The sequence below is a fragment of the Myotis brandtii genome, unplaced genomic scaffold (genome assembly GCF_000412655.1).
Source record: "Myotis brandtii unplaced genomic scaffold, ASM41265v1 scaffold225, whole genome shotgun sequence".
NCBI classification, from domain to species: domain Eukaryota; kingdom Metazoa; phylum Chordata; class Mammalia; order Chiroptera; family Vespertilionidae; genus Myotis; species Myotis brandtii.
Window position 1 is genome coordinate 4,383,689 of NW_005358435.1, and position 22,940 is coordinate 4,406,628.

A 22,940-nucleotide genomic window follows, 5' to 3' on the forward strand; every position below is an offset into this window, starting at 1 on the left:
GCATCAGACCTGGCACTCAGTCGTGTTCTTCCAGTTCTGACAGTGGCCTGCGGGCAAGCTCCTCGTGCTTCTCTGTCCACTTCTCTTGTTTGTAAAGTGGAGAGAGACACAATCCCCCTAGTTACCCAGGTAAAGCATGTTGCATGGCACGTCCTTATTGTCATGTATCGTTACTTTTGTCATGGTCCTTACTCCTTTCCGGCCGAGGACTCTCAGGTTGCATTAGCCTGCTGTTGTGTGGGTTCATAGCTGATCTGTGCCAGACATGCATGTTCACACACTGTAATCTTGTACCCTTGATTGGCATCAGTCACCTAGAAGAAGGTTGTGTGGCCCTGGGGTTTGGAGACAGGCTGGGAGAGAGGGGTTGCTTTTTGTCCTTCCTGGCTACCTGTCCTCTTCCAGGAGTCTGGGTTCTTTCAGCCTCTTCCTACGGGGTCGGTAGGACTGGACCACCTCCTTTCCCAGCTAGCAAAAGGGGTAAAGGCCGACAACATGGCATCTTACCTGGCCAGGGGCAGTTCTGAATCCTGTATGACTGAAGAGAAGGAAGTTAGGAGCAAAATTTGTTTTTCCTTTTATTAGACGGAAAATGGCAAAGGGGAAATGTCAAAAGGAAAAAAGAACTGGTTAGCACTGTCCCCTAAGCTGTTCTGCTCTGGGGGAGAAAGTAGGAAGAAGAAACAGGCTGCACCTTCAAGTTTGCTTGGAAATGTTCTCAGCTGAATGTCCTGGTTCATCATTTACAAGTTCTGCTTTTCACATCCCAGCAGGAAACAATCCAACCAAGCGTCTGCCACCATTAACAAGGACCTGCTTCCCTCCAGTTTCCAACTTATTTCTGACATCCTTTGGAGCCATCACCAGCAGTGCCTCCAATGTCCGTATTTCTGCCCAGTCTATTATTGACAATTGAGGTGTTCTCTCCTGTGATGTCTGTTTCTCTACCATGCTCCTCACTCACTTCTTTCTGAGCACTTGCTAGCCGGGTCTTTGGCATCCATGTTTCTACTAACAGTGTCTTTAAGAAAATCTAGACTTTTTCCATCCTGCTTCTCAGAATTCTTCTATTTTCTACCCATAGCCCAATTCCAAAGCTACTTCCCTATTTTAGGTATTTGTTATAGCAGCGTCTCATTTCCAGATAATAAAGTTAGTTTAATGAGAAAAATGTATTAGTTTTCTATGGCTCTGGTGACAAATGACCACATACTTAGTAACTTAAACAACACATTGGTTATCTTATAGTTCTGGAGGTCACAAGTCCTGGGCAGGCCACCCGGCTGAAATCCAAGTGCTGCAGGGCCGTTCTCCTTTGTGGAGGCTCTAGGGCAGCGGTTCTCAACCTGTGGGTTGCGACCCCTTTGGCGGTCGAATGACCCTTTCACAGGGGTCGCCTAAGACCATCCTGCATATCAGATATTTACATTATGATTCATAACAGTAGCAACATTACAGTTATGAAGTAGCAACAAAAATAATTTTATGGTTGGGTCACAACATGAGGAACTGTATTTAAAGGGCCAGAAGGTTGAGAACCACTGCATTAGGGGGTAACCTGTTTCCTGCCCACTCAGATTGTTGGCAGAATTCAAACACTTTACAGTCCTGTTGTTCCAAATGTCTGTAAGGTGACATGAAAGCCTTTCCTTCACTCCTTTTTCTTTTATTCCCTTTGCTTTTTATTTCCACCTACCCCTATAGAAACAGAATGGCTTATTTTATTTTCTGCATTTAATAAAATCATGCATGTTCAGAACTGGGCAAGACTTTGAGGTTCCCCGCCCCAATACCCCATTACACAGAGGGGAGCCTATGGGCTTTGGGTGAAGAAACCCATGTATAATGGCTTTGCTGGTTGTTGGGGAGTTGGGACTGGTATCCAGGCACCCACATTTCTACAGGTTTATGAAGCAGAAGATTATCCTGTCAAAATCAAGCAAAACACTCCCCTTAAATCATTTGTTAGATGTGAGTCTTGATTTTTTTTCGTTAACTCACTTTTTTTTTTTAATAGAAAAAGATTCTCCATCTTAGGAGCTCATGATTTTATTTGCTTTAAGTTAATCTTAACATCAAGTGTTCAGTAAATTTGGATGCACTTAAGCAAGTAATGATTTTGTAAAGTTTATTTAGTAGCAAGAAGCTAAATGTGCTCACTTTTTTACCAAATGAATAATGATGTATGTGAGGATCGTTTGAGAGAAATTTTAATCACTGTTGGTCATTTGTCCAAAAACGTAATGCAAGATTCCCAAGGCAACTTTCAGCTCTTCCCAGGGCTTTAGGAGTGCGTCCTTGGAGTTGCAATTTTATAGATTCTTTGTAAACAACTGTCAGTATCTGTCAGACTCTTTAGGGTGGAAGAGCTGGGATTACCTTTTCAGTTCTTAAAAACGTGATCAGCAAATGACTGGGGAATTGGTGCTCAGGAAATTGTTTTCCTTCTTCTCCTTCATGAATTTGTTTCTGCTTCTTTTATTCACAGAACATGAGAATCTTAGGGACACCGTACTGAGTGTTGCTGCTTTGAATCCATGCACCAGGAAGTAGTGGCTTTTGGGAAACACTTGTCTTCTCTGTAGATGAGTGTGTCTCCCTTCCTTTATTGCAACTCTTTATTCCCATTACTTTTTGTGTTCATCAATGCTGCGCGTTTTCCTTCTTTACAACTCCTAGAGGATTCAAGATACAGCCTATCTTACTATCTGGAAAATAACTGATAAGAGTGCCTCACACATCGGGGGTGGGGGGGTGGTAAGAAACAGCAAAAGCACGTTTGCCAATTCTGGTAAACAGCACTGAAGTTTCATCACATGCCACAGAAGTCAAGGGCCTCGTGGTGGGGACACTGGGTGAGAGGCTCGCCCCTGCTGAAAGGACTTTAAGACCAGCCGAGCTGATTGCCTTTGTATATATTTCATCTCTGGCAGCTCCTTTAGCGGCAGAGTTTTCCGAGTGACCTTTTTGATGCTGGCTGTTTCCTTCACCGTTCCCCTGCTCGGAGCCATGATGCTGCTGGATTCCCCCATAGATCCACAGCCTCTCAGGTGAGCTGCCCCAGCAATTTTTGGGAGGGATTGCTCAGCAAAATATAATAGGCTGGGATGATTCCTAGAGTAACTAAACCAGTCTGACCCGAAAGGTAAGTTATTACGAGAAATAGAAATTTGTGATTTTTTTGGCCTCCATTTTATGTTGAATTATGTTTCACAGAATATGTGCATGGTATTGTCCATGTTATTGTTTCAAAAATAAAACTGTACAAACCAAAACCAAAAATCAGAAAAACTCCAAATGAGAGAAGCTTAAGTCTTAGACACAGCTAGTCTGAATTCATATGAAGTGGCAAAGACACACACAAACAAAGGTTAAATTTAAGTTACCTTGTGTAAGTTTTATAAATAACTTACTTAAAAAAACAACTTGTAATTAGTCACCTCTTTTTCCTAAGTTCCCTTTCATCTTTGGGGATCTGTGAATAATGCAGTCCATTATAACTTGAAAAAATAGTATACACCTGGGAGTTCCATGAAATGTATTCACATTTTTAATTATAGTAACACTGAGCCAGGCTCCTATTGATGTGATTGATGATGTTGATGTCAAGGTGGTGTAAGAGGGTTGTGCAGTCTGGTTCAATAAGTTTCTTTTTTTCCCTTGCAACTGCCCAGAGGGTTGAGCTTTCTGGAGTTTATTTTAACTGAGCTAGGCCATGTAAGATTTTAAAAACTTCAGAAAGAACCACATCTTACTATAGAGTAAATATAACATCTATAACTATAATGTGTTGGTGTTTTGTAAATAAAACTTAAGGTTTTATTTTGAATTCACTTCACTAAAAACTTATTCAGCACTAGTGTGCTAGAGGCGGGTATCAGACACAAAGAGGACACAGTTTTGACCTTAGATTGATATATGTGTAGAAGAGTCAACTTTTTGTTGTTGGATTTAGAATTGGTAAAGGTACATGGTGTTGTGAAAACACAATTAGCTTGCGTAAGATTGAGAAAGGGGGGAGGCTGGGCACTGTAGACCCATAAGTATGTTTGCTCTGTAATTCCTGGTGTGCCAGTGTTTCCTTGCACATGCCTTTCCTCCCAAGGGCATGCTGGGAGTTCTCTCTGAGGGGGTTCTAGGACACTTTGAGGGGAGGGGCCTCTTTCTTGCTAACCCCTCTCAACATGTGGAAGGATATGGCTCAGCCCATCCCAAATAAAAACTGACCTGACTTTATTTGATTGGCAAGGTGAGGAAATGAATTGTGTCCACAGTGGGCATCAAAGTCTGGTCTGGGGAGCTAGTCTTGGGAAAGAGGAGGAAAGTGGAGAGAGTAGGTAAAGATGGAGTTTCTGAGTTGGAGTGGGAGGGATGGAGCTTAAGTGACTGAAGACCTTTAATCTCAATAAAGGTGAATTTATGTGTGGAAAGAGTGGTGAAGAAATTCAGAGGACTGGTGTGTATTCATGCCCAGAAACTGAAAGGAAACGTGGCCCAATAAGGATTTGAAGTTGTGCAAGTGAGTCCTGCCTGCGGAGTAGATGGGCCTGATGAGGAAGGAGGAGGAACTAATGCCATCGGTGTGGCGGACAGGGTCTCTCCCACAGACTCAGATTTGGGAATGACTTACTCAAAAATTGGAAGCATGGGCCCCAAAGTGCAGAACAAAAGCAGAAGAGTGGCAGAGATTGTAAGAACAGAAATAAACTGAGGTTTGGGGAAAATGCTAATGACAACAGCAAAAAAGCCTTTTTTAAACTATCTTCAGAGCAAAAAGAGCCAGGAAGGGAGAGACCCACTGTCTGAGTGAGGACAGTCATCTCCCAGCCACGGGGGGGCGCCATGGTCAGTGGGATCAGGCCAACTGGCAGGTGGGAGGCCAGCAATAGCAGCGCCTTGGGGAGTCTGCTTTTGTTATCAGATGAAGTGGGGGGGGGGGCCCTCTTCCCCACTGGGGGCTGCGGGAGGGGGAGTCCTTATGATACCACAAGAAAAAGAATTTTCTGAGACTCACACAGGAGAACAAGTGACTTTTATTTGTGTAGAGTTAAATTCCTGGGTTTCCAAAGTTCCATTTCCCTTAGTCCAGTCATAGGAGATGTGTAGCCGGGGTTTCAGTAAAGCTAGAAACAAAGCCGGTGTCCAGAGTTTCCATTCCATGTTGCAGCTGGGTCCAGTAGAGCATTGGGCTGGCTGCAGTCCATTGGTCCATGATGTGTGGGGGTCCTCATGGTGTGGGCCACATGGGAGAATGCAGGAGAGTCCCAAAGATCCTAAAAGCACAAGAGAGCAAATTCCGTGGTTCAGGGGATTAAATATCCCAAATCTTTGATCCCTTGCAGCGGTCACACCCAAATTGGCCTACCACCTCTGTCTCCAGATGTGATTGACAGCAAGCACCTTCCCTATGTCACCCCAACTTTATTGGGCACAGGTCTAACTTCCTTGTCCAGTCCCCTGGAGGAGTGTTAAGTTGTAGCTTCCTGGTGAAGCTGTCCAAATGACATGCCTATAAGGACTGGCTTCCCCCTTTGCTCCTTTCCTGTTATTAATAACTAGGTCAATTCCAACGGTATCACGTTAGGGTGCCAAATGACCTCTGTGTGAGCTTAGACAACAGTTAGAAATCTCTGAGAAATGTGAGGACAGACAGACCAGGGACAAGAAGGGTGGAACCCTTCCAGGACAGGTTGTTAGGCAGTTGGTTTCAGTTCTAGGGAGTCAAGTCGCCTGGAAGGCTGCAGGGCTTTGGCAGACACCCGCCATGCAAAACCACTTTCTTTTCCTTTTTGGAAGATTGGAGGCCTATTACAAACACAACAATGTGACATCCTGATTTCTGGAGGATGTTGACCAGTGTCTTTCAGCATACATTTGACACACGGAGTTAGCAGGAGTTAGTGGGAATTAATATGAGTTAACAGGAGTTAATGAGTTAACAGAAGCTCAGTGGCCCTGATCAGAGTCCATGTAGCCTGGCTGGCTGTGAGTGTTGATTTGGGCTTTCTGGGGCCACTCTTCCTTGGTACTTCTGTTGCCTGGCTGCAGGAGTGGGGACCCTCTCTTGCCTATCCTTTGCATTTCCTCACATAAGTGTTCTTCTTGTCTCCTTATTGAGATAATACTCAGGCTCATTGTGAGCAGGGTCAGTGTGTGATTTGCTAATTAGTTTGATTCTGCAAATCTTTCCTGAGGACTTCCTGTGTATAGGGAATTAGGCATGGTCCAAGGACTGGGTGAGAGGGGCTGATGTCAGGTGTACCCTCCTCTATCCCTGGGCTTTATGTGTGTGTATCTGTATTGTTCAGTCTTCACATATACCATTGGGAAGTATGACCTTCAAGGTCAGAATTTGAAAGCAGATGTGCCCAATTCTATAGCCCAGGTTTTTTTCACCAAATATGCAGGTTGCAATCCTATTCTTCCTTTGGAACTAAAACTAGTAAAGTCAAGAATGTTTTTTTTTAAGCAGGTTGAAAGTCACATTGGGGGGCGGTGGGGCAATTTAATTTGGGAAGTTGTGCTGTGGCCTGCAGAGGTGCCTCAGAAGGGGTGGCAAAGGTGAGGTACTTTGCCAGCAAGGTAGAGAGCTTGTCCATCATTCCACATCCTCAGCTACCACTCCCCCCTTGGTTCTCCCACTCTGGTGGGCTGGCTAGGAAACTGCCTTGATGGAGGGCAGGGTGGGGAGGGAGTTGGGAGATAACCATCCCTTCCCACACTCCCCACCCTCACTCCTGTAGTGTTCATTGGGAGCCTCCTGTGTGCCAGGTGCTTGGGATTCAGCAGTGAAAAACACAGAACAAACCCCTGATCTCATGTGCTCGGGTGGGGATAGACAGACAATAAACGACAGAAGTGAGAAACTGAAAAGGGCTAGAGAGTGGGGGGAGCTGTGCTTTTGGGGGAGGTATTGAATATTAAATTGGATGGTCAGAGCAGGCCTCACTGAGAAGATGAGGGTGGAAGGAACAGCCAGTGCGAAGGACTTAGAATGGAAGATACCTGGTACAGTCCAGAACCAGCAGGGAATGGCTGGTGTGGAGGGGCAGAGTGAACTACTGGGAGAGGAGGAGAGAGAGGTGACAGGCTAGATGATGTAGAGCTAAGAGCCACAGCAAGGACTTAGGGTCCAGGTGAGATGGGGCCTTTATAGGGCTTTAAACAGATAAATGCTATGATCTGACTATTGTGCTCACATGAGCTGCAGGGTTGAGAATAGACTGTAGGGGACAGGGAGGAAGCAGGGAAGAGAAGATGGTGGCCTGTACCAGGGTGGAAGCAATGGACATGGGTGAAGGTGTTCAATGATGTCTGTCTTTTGGAGGTGGCATCAGCATGATTTGCTGGTGGGTTGGGAGAAAGCGTATTTGCATGTGGGTTGGAAGGATCTGGGAAGAGGGCAGAGTTCCTGAAGCCCAGTCTGCGTGAAGGGAGGGAGGCAGGGCCCAGGGGAGGCTGTCTTCAGAGAAGTCAGGTGGGTCCTAAGAGGGGCTTATATTGGACGATGGGAAGGCGGAGCCAGTTCCTGGACTGCTTCCCTCTGTCTTCTCCATGAAGCAAGGTCATAAATTGTGAGAGGTCGACAGGGCTTCCTCCATCTCCATTGGACTTTAGTGGGAGGGCAACCACTGGGAGTGTAAATGCCAGGGTGTGTGAATCAGAGGGTGTGAGAAGGTCTAACCTGCTGTGAGGCATTGGATCAGTGATGAGAAGTTCAGGTGAGTGGGGGCCCTGGGTGCTCTTAATGGCAGGTGATTGCAAAAGTTCTTGCATTAGCTGTATTTATATTTTCATTTTTATTTAACACTATGACCTTTTCTAATATCCTAGGACAGTTTTTTTTTCTTAACCTTTGTGTTTCTGGCAAATAAGGATATTATTGGAATGAACCCTCTTTATCAAATGGAATTATGCATGTTGTAGGTCCTCAGTAAATACTTTCTAAATGTATTTTCTGTAGACAGATCCCTATAATTGCACTATTTTGCAGCTTCAAAGAACCCCCTCTCTTGCATGGTGTTCTGCAACCAAATACGAAGTTACGACAGGCGGAAAGACTATTTGAAAATCAACTTGTTGGGCCAGAGTCCATAACAAATATTGGGGGTAAGTAAACCCCTGGAACTGTGGAGTCTGACTGGGTGCCTTCGAGGCTGTCTGTTGCTTGAATGGGGGCTTTGTAGGAGCAGCCGCCTTGGAGGAGCTTTCGACATCGTTAGCTGTGGATGTGGGATGTGCATGTGCAGAGAGCATCTCGGCTCTCTGAGTTGTGGGCCATTTTAGTCCTGGGTGATTTGAGTTCATGTCTATGGAATAATTTATTCTACTCAAAGTATATGACCCATTAAAATGGAAGGAAAAATGAAAAATGCAGATATTGATGTTTAGTTCATTTATCAAAGTTAGGTAGGTGTTTCTTGACAGGACATTGTTTCTTAGCTCGGTTTCTCTTTGTATCAGTTTCATTTTTGAAAAGAATATGGACAATTCTCAATATTTCCACCAAACCTAAGAACTAGAATAGGGTCTAGTTCTAATACTTGAGTATTAAGCTTTGGAATCAGTCAGTGAAAGATAAGTACCTCATGATCTCACTCATTTGTGGAATATAAAGAACATTATAAACTGATGAACAAAAATAGATACAGAGGCAAAGAAGCATCGAACAGACTGTCAAACTACAGTAGGAAGGCAGGAGAGGGTTGGGGGGAGGAGTAAGAGATCAACCAATCAACCAAAGGACTTGTATGCATGTGTATAAGCATAACCAATGGATACAAGACACTGGGGGAGGGGTGGTGGTGGTGGTGGTGGTGGTGGTGAAGGTATGTGCCAGGGGGTAAGGGAGGCCAGGGGGAGGTCAATGGAGAAAAAAAGAGACATATGTACTACTATTTGTAATACTTTAAAAAATAAAATAAAATAAATAAAGGAAAAGGTGCTATACTTAAAATGGTGTGAGGATTTCTGAGCAGCTGAACTAAGCACTCTGCTCCTCATTCCAAAGTCCAATATGTTTTCTGAGGAGTAGTGGTGGACATTGCATTGGGGGTGCTCCTCTGTTTTGTTTTGAAGGCAGGTCAGAGCCGCTTCTCACATGACGTTGACTGCTTGTCTTTCCCAGACCTGCTGTTTGATTCAGGAGCCCAAGACTGGTGCATTTTTTCCCCTCAGTATATTTTCATTGATTTCAGAGAGGAAGGGAGAAGGAGAGAGAGAGAGAGAAACGTCAATGATGAGTGAGAATCATTGATTGGCTGCCTCCTGCACACCCCACACTGGGGATTGAGCCTGCAACCTGGGCACGTGCCCTGACTGGGAATCGCACCATGATCTCCTGGTTCATAGGTCGACACTCGACCACTGAGCCATGCTGGCCAGGCAAGACTGGTGTCTTTTTGCAATTGTTTGTTTGACTTGCAAAGTCAAAATTGTTTCAAGAGTGATAGGTACTTCATAATAGAACTTTATATTTCCTCTAAAAAGATGTTGTTGTTTATTATTAATACATTTTACAAGTTTTGTGGGTTTTTTGGGGGGAGAGAAAATCAAATATTAGAAATCAAATCTGGAACTGGGAGGAATTAAAGCGATTTTTTAAAAACTTTCAAAGAGAGTGCTTTTCTTGCTTTTCCCCTTTTCACATGGGCTAACATCTCATTGTATTCTGTCACCAGATAAAGGAGCTGGTTATCTTCTTGGTGACATTTCTGGTTAGGTACAGAGGGGCCTATCTAGTTAGCCTCCTGCAGGTGTGAACCCCAGGGAGGCCCCCAGGGACTCGTTGCTGCTGCCTCACTTGGAAGTTATCCTGAGGGATGGCTGGCGTGTTGCTGACATTGGAGGGAGGCATCAGCCCCAGGAGGTACTTGAGTAATCAATCACCAATTAATGTGTTTTAATTTTAAAACAATATTTATTTTTTAGAGCAGTTTTAGGCTCACAGTAAAATGAAGAGGAAGTACAGAAATATTCCATATACCCCCTCCCCCCACATATGCACAGTTTCCCCCATTATTAGCATTTCATACCAGATGGTATATTTGTTACAGTTAACACATTATCACCCAAAGTTCATAGTTTACATTGGGGTTCACTCTTCGTGTTGAATATTCTGTGGGTTTGGACAAATGTATAATGACATGCATTCATTATTTTAGTATCATACAGAGTAGTTTCACTGTCCTAAGAAATCCTCTGTGCTCTGCCTATTTATCCCTCCCTCCCCTCGACGTGTCTTGGCAACCACTGATCTTTTTACTGCTGTTATAGTTTTTGTCTTCCAGAATTTTATATAGTTGGAATCATACAGCATGCAGCTTTTCAGATTGGCCTCTTTCACTTAGTCATATGCATTTAAGGTTCCTTTATGTCTTTTCATGCCTTCATAGCTCTTTCCTTTTTATTCCTGAATAATATTCCATTTCCTAGGCATATTACAGTTTATTTATCTCTTCACTGACTGAAGGACATCTTGGTTGCTTCCAAGTTTTGGCAATCCTATATAATAAAAGCCTAATATGCTAAGTGTCTGGTTGCCTGTTCAACCAATCAAAGCATAATATGCTAGTGATATGCTAAGGCTGCTCAACTGGCTATGATGTCCACTGACCACCAGGGGGCAGATGCTCCAACTGGTAGGTTAGCTTGCTGCTGGGGTCCGGCTGGTCAGGACTGAGCAAGACGGGCCAGACACGCCCTAGAGCTCTCTTGCGGTTCCTCCCTGGCTAGCCAACCTCCCATGTCTCTCCCCGCCCTGATCGTGCATGGGTGGGGTCACTTGGCCTGGCCTGTGCCCTCTCACAATCCGGGACCCCTTGGGGGATGTCGGAGAGCCAGGCCCAGGAAACCCACTGGTGCATGAATTTCTGCACCGGGCCTCTAGTCTATATAATAAAGAGCCAGGGTCATAACAACCGAAGGCTCGACCAGCACTGACTGGGCCACTGCAGGCGCCCGGACCCAGCACTGACTGCCTAGGGGGCTGCAGATCAGGCCCAGAGAGAGGCCTGTGGAGAGAGAGGCAGGGTCTGATCCGTAGCCTCTGTGGCAGCCGTTGATCAGAACTTGCCTCTCTTTCTCTCCCGACTTGGCCAACAGCCGCGCCTCCATTTCTCTCCAGGCCTCCACTGGGGCTGCTGATCAGCCCCACCTTTCTGATCAGGCTCCGTTGATAGGCCCAGAGACGCTGACTGGCATAGAAACTGACCAATCAGAACCAAATTTGGGTCAACTGTGAGGAGCCAATGACTGCCTAGGAGGCGGAGCTTTTGACGCTGACTGGCATAGAAACTGACCAATCAGAACCAAATTGGCTGGCAGAAGAGGGCAGTTGGGGGCAAGATCAGATCGGCAGGGGAGGGCAGCTAGGGGCCATCAGGCAGGCAGAGGCAGTCAGGGGCGATTAGGCCAGCAGGGGAGAGCAGTTAGGGGCGAGATCAGGCCAGAAAGGGAGGGCCATTGGGGGTGAGATCAGGCCAGCAGCGGGAGGACAGTTGGGGGCAACCAGGTTGGCAGGGGAGGGCAGTTGGGGGCGAGATCAGGACGGCAGGGGAGGGCAGTTAGTGGTGATCAGGCAGGCAGAGGCAGTTGGGGGTGAGATCAGGATGGCGGGGGAGAGCAGTTGGGAGCTTGATCAGGCCAGCAGGGGAGGGCAGTTAGGGGCGATCAGGCAGGCAGGCACAGGTAGTTAGGGGCGATCAGGCAGGCACAGGCAGTTAGGGGCAATCAGGCAGGCAGGCAGGCAGACAGAGGCAGTTAGGGGTGATCAGGCAGGCAGGCAGGCGAGTGGTTAGGAGCCAGCAGTCCCAGATTGTGACAGGGGTGTCCGACCGCTGGTGTCGGACATCCCCCGAGGGGTACCCGATTGGAGTGGGAGCAGGCTGGGCTGAGGGAACCTCCCCCTCCATGCACAAATTTCGTGCACCGGGCCTCTAGTTATTAATAAAGCTGTTATAAATATCTGCATATAGATGTTTGTGTGGACATGTTTTCAACTAATTTGGGTAAATGCCAAAGATCACAGTTGCTGGATCTTGTGGTAGGAATATATTTCATTTTGTAAGAAACCACCAAACTGTCTTCCAAAGTGGCTGTCTTGAAGTCAAGTAGTGACAGTCCTCTGATGTTCTTCAGTATAGTGTTGGCTATTCTGGATCTTTTGATTTTCTATATTTAAACTTTATTATCAGTTTGCAGATATGTATATTAAAAGAACTTGCTGGGATTTCTATTGGAATTATTTTGAATATATAAATCAAGTTAGGAAGAACTGACATGTTGAGAATATTGAATCTTCATATCCATAAACATGGAATATCTCTCCATTTATGTATTTTTTTGGTCTTTCATTAGAGTTTTATAGTTTTTCTCATATAGATCTTCTATATATTTTATTATATTTAGACCTCTATATTTCCTTCTTTTGGATGCTAATGTAAATGGTATCCTGTTTTTAATTTCAAATTTTCTTATTCACTGCTGGTATATATAAGAAAGTGATTGACTTGTATATTATCCTTATATCCTACAACTGTGCTATAATTGCTTATTAGTTATAGGAGGTTTTGTTGTTGATTCTTTTGGATTTTCTACATAGAGAATTTTGTTATCTGTGAACAAAGACAATTTTATTTTTTCCTTCCCAATTAGTATTGATTTTCTTTTTTTTTCTTGTCTTATTGCATGAGCTAAGACTTCTAATACAATATTGTAAATGAAGGTGAGAGGGGACATCCTTGTTTTATTCCTTATCTCAATGGGAAAGCTTCTAGTTTGACACAATTAAGGATATTCGCTGTAGTTGTTGTTTTTTTAAATAGATGCTCTTTATCAAGTTAACGAAATTCTCCTCTTCCTAATTTGTTGAAAGTTTTATCATGAATAGCGGTTGGATTTTGTCAGATGATTTTTCTGCATCTACTGATATGTGATTTTTCTTTAGCCTATTAATGTTGTGGATTACTTAATTGATTTTCAAATGCTGAACTAGGCTCAAACACCCTGGATAAGTCCCAGTTGTTCGGTTGTATAATTCTTTTTTTATTTTTTTATTTTTATTGATTTCAGAGGGGAAAGGAGAGGGAGAAAGAGATAGAAATATCAATGATGAGAGAGGCATTGATGACTGCTTCCTGCACATCCCCTACTGGGGATCGAGCCCGCAACCCAGGCATGTGCCCTTGACTGGAATCGAACCTGGGACTCTTCAGTCAGCAGGCTGACGCTCTATCCACTGAGCCAAACCAGCTAGGGCTGGGTGAATAATTCTTTTTACACATTGTTGGATTAGATTTGCCAATATTTTGTTGAGGATTTTTGTATCTTTGTTCATGAGAAATATTGGTTTATAGTTTTCTTATAATGACTTTGGTTTGGGTATTAGGGAAATGTTGGCTTCAAAGAATGAATTAGGAAGTATTCCCTCTGTTTCTGTCTTCTGGAAGAGATTATAGAGAATTTGTACCATTTCTTCCTTAAATGTTTGGCAGTAGTATTCACTGGTTAACCCGTCTTAGTCTGGTGTTCTCTGTTTTGGAAGGTTATTAATTATTGGTTCTTTTCTCTAATAGATATAGGCTTAATCAAATTATCTTATTTCTTCTTGTATGAGTTTTGGCAGATTGTGTCTGTCAAGGAATTGGTTCATTTTATCTAGATGGCCAAATTTTGGGGCATAGGGTTGTTCATAATATTGCTTTATTATCTTTTTAATGTCTTTGGGGTCTGTAGCGATGTTCCCTCTTTCATTTCTGAGATTGATAATTTGCATTTGCTCTTTTTTGTTCTTATTTTGGCTAGAAGATTATCAATGTTGGTCTTTTTAAAGAACTAGTTTTTAGTTTTGTTGATTTTTCTCTATTTTCTGTTTTCAATTTTATTGATATCTGCTCTAATTTTTATTGTTTCTTCTGCTTATATTAGATTTAATTTTATTTTGTTTTTTGGTTTGCTAAGATGGAAGTTTAGATGGTTAATTTTAGATTTCTCTTCTAATATATGCATTTGGTACTGAAAATTTCAAATTACTGCTTTTATTGCATTCTACAAATTTTGATAAATTGCTTTTTATTTTATTTAGTTCAAAAATTTTAAAATTTCTCTTGAGATTTCTTTTTTGACCCATGTGTTATTTAATTTCTAAGTATTTTGGGATTTTTCTAGATATCTTTCTGTTCCAGTTTAATTCCATTGTGATCTGAAAGTAGGCATTATGTAATTTCTAGCTTTTTAAATTTGTTAAGGTGTTTTTGTTATTCCCCAAAATGTGTTCTAATTTGGTGAATGTTTCATGTGAGCTTGACAGGAATGTATATTCTGGTATGCTTGGATTACCTAGCTGATAGGTATTCATTATATCCAGTTGATCAATGGTGCTGTTTAGTTCAACTATATCTTTACTGATTTTCTGTGTGCTGGACCTCTCCATTTCTGATAGAGGGATGCTAAAGTCTCCGACTCTAATAGTGGATTAATCTATTTCTCCTTGTTGTCCTATCAGTTTTACCTCATGTATTTTGACAGTTTGTTATTAGGTACATACACATTAAAGATATCTTCATGGAGAATTGACCCTTTATCATTATAATGTCATTTTTTCCCCCTTGACAACTTCCTTGCTCTGAAGTTGGCTGTCTGAAATTAATACAGTTATTCTAGATTTTGTTTGTTTGTTTAGTGTTAGAGTGATACATCTTTATCTAGTCCTCTGTTTTTAACTTATATGTGTCTTTATATTTAAAGTGAGTTTCTTATAGACAGAGTATAGTTGAGTACTTTTTTTAAAAATCTACTCTGACTTAAAAGTCTGTCTTTTACTTGGCATGTTGAGACCATTGATGGTTAAAGTACAAATTGGTGCAGTTGAATTAGTAGCTACCATATTTGTTACTGCTTTCTATTCATTGACCTTATATTTTGTTCCTAAGTTTGTCTTCTACTCTACCTTTTGTAGTTTTGTGGTTCATTCTATTTTCTGTTTTTTCTTAGCATATTAGTTACTGTTATAGTTTGTTTAGTGGTTGCCCTAGAGTTTATAATAAATATTTAAAACGATGTAATGTTTTATGAATTTGCATGTCATCCTTGTGTGCGGTAGTGCTAATCTCTGTATTTTTCTAATTTTAGTGTATGTGCTGCTGAAGTGAGCACCTATTGTGCTTTAATCTTATCCTGAGGGGCCTCCTAGCAATTATTCTCTTTTAGTTGGATCTGATCAGCCTCAACAGCAGACACTGGTGTGAGGCAGACATGAGCATGTGCCCCTGAGTGCTAGCCCACAAGCCTGTACTCTCCTGAAAGTAGAAAATCCTCATGGTTTTATCACTGCCTGGTGTCTGCTGCACCTTTGCTTCAGTGTTAGGTTCAAACTCACAGGCAGATGCCTCAAAACCCCACAATTTTACTGCTGCACATTTTAAGGACTTTTTGTTCCCAGACATCACTTCTCCTTCATCTTCAGAAATGCCTTTTCTTCTCTGGAGATGAAAATGGCCAATAAGCCACCTATGTTTTAGAAGAAGGTAATATGATCACAGTTTTAGGCCAACTCAGTAACACTCTTATTCTTTTTATTTTTTTAAACAGATGTGATATTTACTGGTACCGCAGATGGCCGGGTCATAAAAATTGAAAACGGTGAAGTAGATACCATCGCCCGGTTTGGGTCGGGCCCATGCAGTAAGTTAGTCACAGTCCTCCCCATGTATGTCTTGTCTCGTCATTCAGAAAGGTGCCAAATAGCCTTGTGTAAGTCAGGTTCACCCTTGGAGAAAAAGAGCCATGATCATCTGGCGATAGGCTGATTTGGGTGTTATCACATGCTCTTCATTTGCTGGTGGTCCTTGGACCTCACGGTGCCTGGTTGTCACCCTTCATTGCAATTTCCCAGCTAGGCAGTGGCCATGGCACCTGCCGCTTACTCTTAGCTCCAGCCCTCTCTATTCTGCAGAGGCCCATGCTCACTTTTAAGGTAACTTGAAAATTAACAGGTTTGTTGAAATGCTACCATAGCAAAGCAGACAGCTTTGTCATTACTTGGATACTTAAATGTGATTCCTACATTAGCTTCTTAGGAATTTCAGCAGTGTCATTCAAAGTGAAAATACCCTGAAGTCACTCAAATTTTAGAAAACTAGAGTAGAAAAATCTTATTGTTTAAACACTGGTAGTCCTGACTTCTTCTTCTTCTTATCATTTTTTAATAGCTGAAATATTTTTTTTTAAGTGATGCCTTTTCATTGTGAAATGCAAACAACACAAAAGTACGAAGAAGGAAGTAAAAATCACCCCAGAGTCTTCTCAGATGTAATTGTTATTAACATTTTAGTGAATAACTTTTCAGATATCTTTCTGTTCATGAATATTCACAGCCACCCATGGTTATATGGGGTGGACTCATACTTTACATTTGGTTCTTTAACCTGCCCTTTTCCACTCCATATTTTGGCTGTAAGTATCCTCTGGTAAGCATCCTGCAGCAAGCACCCTCCTTCTGCTGTAACTGCGTCTGCAGTGAACACTCTGCAGTAAGCACCTTGTAGGAAGCATCCTGTTGTAAGCACTCCTGCAGTGAACATCTGCTTTCAGCACTCCATTGCAAGCACCCCACAGTGGGCACCCTGCAGGAAATATGCATTGCCACAGTTTTTTAAAATCCTCACCTGACGATATGTTTTACTGATTTTAGAGAGAGAGGGCTGGGGGTGAGAGGAAGAGAAACATTCATGTGAGAGAGAGACACTGATCAGCTGCCTCCCGCATACACCCGGACCGGGGATCAAACCCACAACCTAGGCATGTGCCCTGACCAGGAATGGAACCTGCAACCTTTTTGGTGCAAGGGACCGCACTCAACCAACTGAGCAACACCAGCTAGGGCCCCAAAGGTTTTAAAAGAGTGTAGGTAGTAGAGCAAGAGAGTTAACCTAAGGAATAAAATAGAACTCTCCGTTTATGCCAGGGGGAGAGAAAACTATGCTACTAGATGGGCAGAGTATTTAGATCAGGCCGTTGGGATGAACCTCCAAGCTCCTGAGGTTCTGTGGGGATTCTGGAATCGAGGCCTGGGTGCTGATGACATCCCTGTGTTAACTGTTCAAGTCTTGGGATGCTGATGTGAACATGATTCTTGGGTACCAGTTGCTGTGTAAATGTCCAGACCTGGATTCTCAGGTGGTCCCTCTGGACATGCTGGACAATTGTCCTAAATCCTAGGTGCTAGAATACTGGGGTGCGGGTCTGTATCCCATTGCATGGTATATAGAACTATGCATAAATTTAGGAAGGGATGGTGGGATGAGGTGCTTACACACTAATGGGGGCACAGACCAGCCACTGATTCCTGTCCGTTTGTTTCCCTAGAAACCCGAGACGACGAGCCTACTTGTGGAAGACCCCTGGGCATCCGGGTGGGGCCCAATGGGACCCTTTTTGTGGTTGACGCATACAAGGGACTATTTGAAGTGAATCCCTGGACACGTATGTGACAATATCTTATTTCCTTCTGTGATGATTTCAGATTTTTTAAACAATATGTGCATAAGTGAACTTAAGAGAATTTGTTCAATACAGTCAGCTGGAGACTCTGATATTTCTTACTCATTGAATAGTACTGCAAGCATCGCCTTACAAATATCAGCTAGCATAAGCACCATATAAATCCTTGTGTGCATTTCGTCAGCACCCTAATTTCCTCCGGCGTTTGTGTTTTAGCCACAAATCTCAAGAGGAGGTTATTACTTGTGTGCATTTTGTCAGCACCCTAATTTCCTCCGGCATTTGTGTTTTAGCCACAAATCTCAAGAGGAGGTTATTAGACCTCCTCCATCCATCTTTATTTTTCTGTCTCTCTCTTTAAAAAAAATATTTTTATTGATTTCGGAGAGGAAGGGAGAGGGAGAGAAAGGTAGAAACATCAGTGATGAGAGAGAATCATTGATCGGCTGCCTCCTGCACACCCCACACTGGGGATTGAGCCTACAACCTAGGCATGTGCCCTGACTAGGAATTGAGCCATGACCTCCTGGTTCATAGGTCGACCCTCAACCACTGAGCCATGCTGGCTGGGCTTTCTGTGTTTCTCTTGACGTCTTGTCTTCCTGTTTGTTTTCTGCCTCTCAGTCTTTTCTTATCCTTATCCTTCGCCTATGTCTTTTCATTTTCTTTCTCTAGCTTCTCCTCCCGTTCCTTTCCCCTGTCTGGTCATGATGTCATCTTGACCAGTGGCATAACATTCGCTGTATGTGCTTTGGCAGGGGAGGGTCATACCATGGAGGAGTTTGTTATCATGGAAGGTGCGTGGGGCCCTGGGTCCAGGCACTGCAGACCAACTGCATGGGTTTGCCATGCCATTGGCTGGCTGTGTGACTATGCAGGTTACTTAGTCTCTCTGTGAACACTGTCCTCATCCATGATAGGGATAATGTAGTAGCCTTCCTTGTGGGATTGTTGTGAGGATTTCAATGATATACATGGAAAGAGTTTAACACTCAATAAATGTTCTACTATTGAAAAAACCTACTACTTTCTTTAAAAAAATAGTTTTTTATTGATTTTAGAGAAGTAGGGAGAGGGAGAGAGAGAGAGATAGAAACATTAGCGAGAGAAATATTGATCAGCTGCCTCCTGCACACCCCTATTGGGGATCAAGCCCGCAACCCGGGCATGTGCCACTCAATCCACCAAGCCTCACTGACCGAGCTACTCTTATTTCTTTATTTAAAAGCAGATGAATAGAACATTTTATATTTCTCTCAAACAAACAAATCGAGTGTTGCCTTTTACATAAACTTTTAAGTCAGTTGATCTCGATAAAAGAAAGTTCCTCATCCTCAGAGGAAGGGTTTTGCTTTAATGTAGTCTAAAAGTATTCATCAGCTAACTGATGAAAGAACGGAAAAACACTTTATTGTAAGAAGCAATGCATTTTTTGACATATGGCATAGAGAGGTTCATTTTAGTTTTTCTTTTTAAATCAGGCTAATTAATATTTCAAAATTATTGTGATATGAGTTCTTAGAACAAAAGCACGTCACTCTCTTCTTTCCTTCCTTTCTTCATTCCTTTCCTTTTCTCCTTTTCTTCTTTGCACTTCAGGTGAAGTGAAATTGTTGCTGTCCTCTGACATACCCATCGAGGGGCGGAAAATGTCCTTTGTGAACGACCTTACAATAACTCGGGATGGGAGGAAGATTTATTTTACAGATTCCAGCAGCAAATGGCAAAGACGAGATTTTCTGCTTCTGGTTATGGAGGGAACGGATGATGGGCGGTGAGTGTGTATTTAACATCTTTGCTCAGTGAGGTCATCAGTCAGGCAGGGTCGCTTTAGCAGAGCGGATTGCTTCTAGGAATCTTTGGAGTGTTTCTGAGTATAGTATTTCAGCATTTCAGATAGGACCTTAATGGCTTCTGGAAATGGGTGATGGGTGCAACAGAACAGAGCAAGGGGACCTTACTTTCTCTTTGATGCGATGAATAAAAATAGGCCTGTTCGTGTGAGGATGTGGTCTGGGCAGTCTGGGAGAGACCTACAAGCAGGCCTGGGTTTTAGGTTGTCTCTCTAAAGGGAACTCTGGTGAGGCTGGAGCCATGGTAGCCCTGTGGTGTTGAGCCTGCTCCCGGTCAGTGAGAGAATGACTGGGGGATGTCTGGAAGAGGATGCCTGGGGCTGCCGTGGGTGGGGAAGGGCTCCTAGGGGCCAGCCTGGGACCAGGTCTGAGCAGGGGGCCTCCAGGGGCCTTGTCACTCCAGTGTGAGGCTGAGTCCCTTCCCGCAGGTCCCTGCCCAGAGGTGAGCCAGGCTCCAACCCAGCAGGGGGGTTGTGGACTCCCGGCGTGACCCTTTGCTGTTGGCACCCACAGCCTGCTGGAGTACGATACTGAGACCAAAGAAGTAAAGGTTTTACTGGACCAGTTGCGGTTCGCTAACGGAGTGCAGCTTTCTCCTGACGAGGACTTCGTCCTGGTGGCAGAGTTGACCATGGCCAGGATAAGGAGGTGCGTGTGGCATCTGCTGAGCGGCCCGTGTTCACCAGAGAGCCTTGTGCCCGGGGTGGGTGTGGAGGTGTCAGTTGAGAGAATTCGAGAATCGACAGGGCACCTTCTCCTTTGTGTAATGATGACAAACATCACACTCAAGGGTGTGTTTTCTTTCCCCATGTCTCACCTACTTGAGTGTCACCATCTGGGAGAGTCTTAATTTAATGCTGATGCACATCCCATGTGCCGTCCCTATCGGTGGTCTTGGCGCACCGCATTTCCCTAAACCGCATCAGCTGGGCCCAGTGCTCGAGCGCCTCTTTCAGCAGCTGACTTTTGTTCATAATGGACATACTTCTAGTTATTTTCATAAACTTATTGGAACCAAGACTAATTTTGTGGTTAGCTAAAATTTTTCCTTAAATTGGGGGGCTGCTGCTCATACCTACTTGGGTGACTTTTTCAGAGTCTACGTGTCTGGCCTGATGAAGGGAGGGGTCGACCTGTTCGCGGAGAACCTGCCTGGATTCCCAGACAACATCCGGCCCAGCAGCTCCGGGGGTTACTGGGTCTGCATGTCGAGCATTCGCCCCAACCCTGGGTTTTCAATGTTGGATTTCTTATCCGAGAGACCTTATATTAAAAGAATGATTTTTAAGGTAACTGCAAACTATAATTCTAAGATTCAAAACTATAATTAGAAGATGCATCTAATTATGATCTAGTTTGATTTATAGCTCTAAAAATTCTAGTTCTGCTTGTAATATTTAGTACTTTCAGTAATTTCTTTAAACACCTTTTATTCTTCAGCATGACATGAAACTTAAACATTTGGACCTTTTGATTTTTTTTTTTCTGGTTTTCTGGTCTAGGCGTTTTTATCATCACCCTCACCATCATGACTTTTTGGTGTCTCTACCCTGCCTGTCAGCCTCCCTCTTCCTGCTCTGAGATGGCTTTTTAAGGTTTCTCTTCTCCTCCAAACCCTGGATCCTGGCCTTCCCCTCCCTGTCAGCAGTTGACACTGCTTCTCCTCAAAGGGTTCCCAGGTGCCTCTTCCTGTGGCCATACGTGTAACTCACTCACCTTGGACCCATGCTGCCTTGCTCCCTCCTCCCTTCTTGGAACCTCCTGCCAGTCACCCCTCTCCGTAGGATTTTGCCCTTTGACATCTTAGCACACCAATTCTTCCCCATTTAAAACAAATCATTCACCCTTGCCAACAACGGCCAGCAGACCATTCAACACAGCCTTTAAATGTTGAGCATCCTACCCTTTCTTCCAGTGGCTTCCACGAAATGCCCCGAATGTAAAACACATTTTACAGTGGGGATGAGTCACTTGCTGATACAGGTACTTCCTTCATACAGAAATTTTATTTTCTGAAAAGCTTCTTTTTACAGGCCGAATAGTATCTGAAATTGATATTGAATATTTGCATAGATATTAAAATATTTATAACTTAAAGTCCTGAAAGGTAGCAGGCAGCAATTACTGAGGCCATGTGGTGCCAGGCCCTGTGTTTGGGCCCCAGTGAGGGGCTGCATACACCTGCTCGGTCAGGCTGTTCCATGGCCTTCAGTGTTGTTCTGATTTTAGCGGTCAATGTAGCAAATCCTGATTAGTTCAGAAAGAACACATCCTCCTCTATGTATGGCTGACTTCAGAGCCAACATCTGTTTCCGTTGGAATCTAGGAGGAGGCAGAAGGATAGAGTGGCAAGAAGAAGAGTTTCGAAGATCACACCAGCTGACCAGATGTGGTCTCTCTGCTTCAGTTGCTCCATCTGTCAAGTGGGAAGAATAATAGCATTTCATTACATGCTGAAAACGTATAATGTGAATATGCACATAATGCCCTTAGCTGAGTGTAGTAAGTGTTCAGTTTTTGGCCCTCTTAGCTTTTCTTCAGCCAGGATGTGGCCCCTCGGTGGTGCATGCTGTCTCTCCCTGATAGAATGTGTGCTTCATCAGAGTAGGCACTTTTCTGTTTAGTTTACTCCTTTATCCTCAGCACTGAGAAGAGTGTCTGGCACATAGTGGGCACTCAGAAGTTTCTGTTGAATAAATGAGTGATTCGAGAGCTGAGACCATAAATATGAGAGAGAGCTGGAGCAGTGGGATGTGTTCCTGGTGACGGAGAACATGGTTGGGGTCCCTGAGCAGGAGAGCTCAGCATCTGTGTGTGACCTGAGACATGACAGACGATAGCAGGTGGGAGAAGCGGGTGAGGATCCTGGCCTTGTAGGAGGTTAGATTTTATTCAAAATGGGAGCAAAGTCATTGGGGATTTTTTATTTTTTATTTTTGATACAATATTAGACATAGAAAAGTAGCAAGAAAGGCACAAAGAACTTTTTTCAAGAACTGTTTGCAAGTAAGTTGTTGCCTGATGCCCCTCAGATACTTAATGTATTTCCTACAACAAGGACACTCTCCCTCAAGACCACCTGCCCAGACAGGAAAGTTACATGAACACCTGCCGCTGTCCAACTGTGCAGCCCATTCAGGTTGCTCGGGTTGCCCCAGTGATGTCCTTAGTTATTCAGCCCAGGATCAGACATGGCCCCCAGCCAACACACCTCCTCATTCTCCTGCGGTCTGGAGCAGCTCCCCAGTTTTGACCTGTTGGAAGGTTGCGGGTCAGTTATATTTCAGGAAGCCTCTCCATTTGGGTGCAGGTGTTTCTCGTGGTTAGAGTCAGGGTTTGCATCTCTGGCAGAAACCACAGAGTGCAGCTGGGTTTTCAGTGTGTCCTGCAGGAGGGGGCTGATGCCACCATGTCCCGTGCTGGTAGTTCATCTGATTCGGTGGTGAATGCCAGATGTATACATGTATGACTACACATGCAAAATACATTCCCTGCTTTGTCCATGAGGGGGCCTGGGAGCAGTTATGTGGCACTTAGCCCCAGATCTCCTTTAGAAGGAACCAGGGGAGAAGCCACCCTTTTTTCCTT

General features: G+C 43.8%; 1 protein-coding gene across 1 annotated transcript in view; it reads left to right on the top strand.

The window, feature by feature from the left end:
* The first annotated feature begins 780 nt into the window (after positions 1-780).
* Positions 781-22,940, top strand: part of APMAP (adipocyte plasma membrane associated protein) — a 26,459-nt gene continuing 4,299 nt past the window's right edge. Inside the window, exons 1-8 of the mRNA XM_005866217.2 lie at positions 781-880; positions 2,934-3,050; positions 7,994-8,109; positions 15,589-15,681; positions 17,365-17,481; positions 19,099-19,273; positions 19,866-20,000; positions 20,449-20,641. Coding sequence (XP_005866279.1) covers positions 2,971-3,050; positions 7,994-8,109; positions 15,589-15,681; positions 17,365-17,481; positions 19,099-19,273; positions 19,866-20,000; positions 20,449-20,641 — 909 coding nt within the window. The 5' untranslated portion in view covers positions 781-880; positions 2,934-2,970. The remainder of the gene's footprint in view (positions 881-2,933; positions 3,051-7,993; positions 8,110-15,588; positions 15,682-17,364; positions 17,482-19,098; positions 19,274-19,865; positions 20,001-20,448; positions 20,642-22,940) is intronic.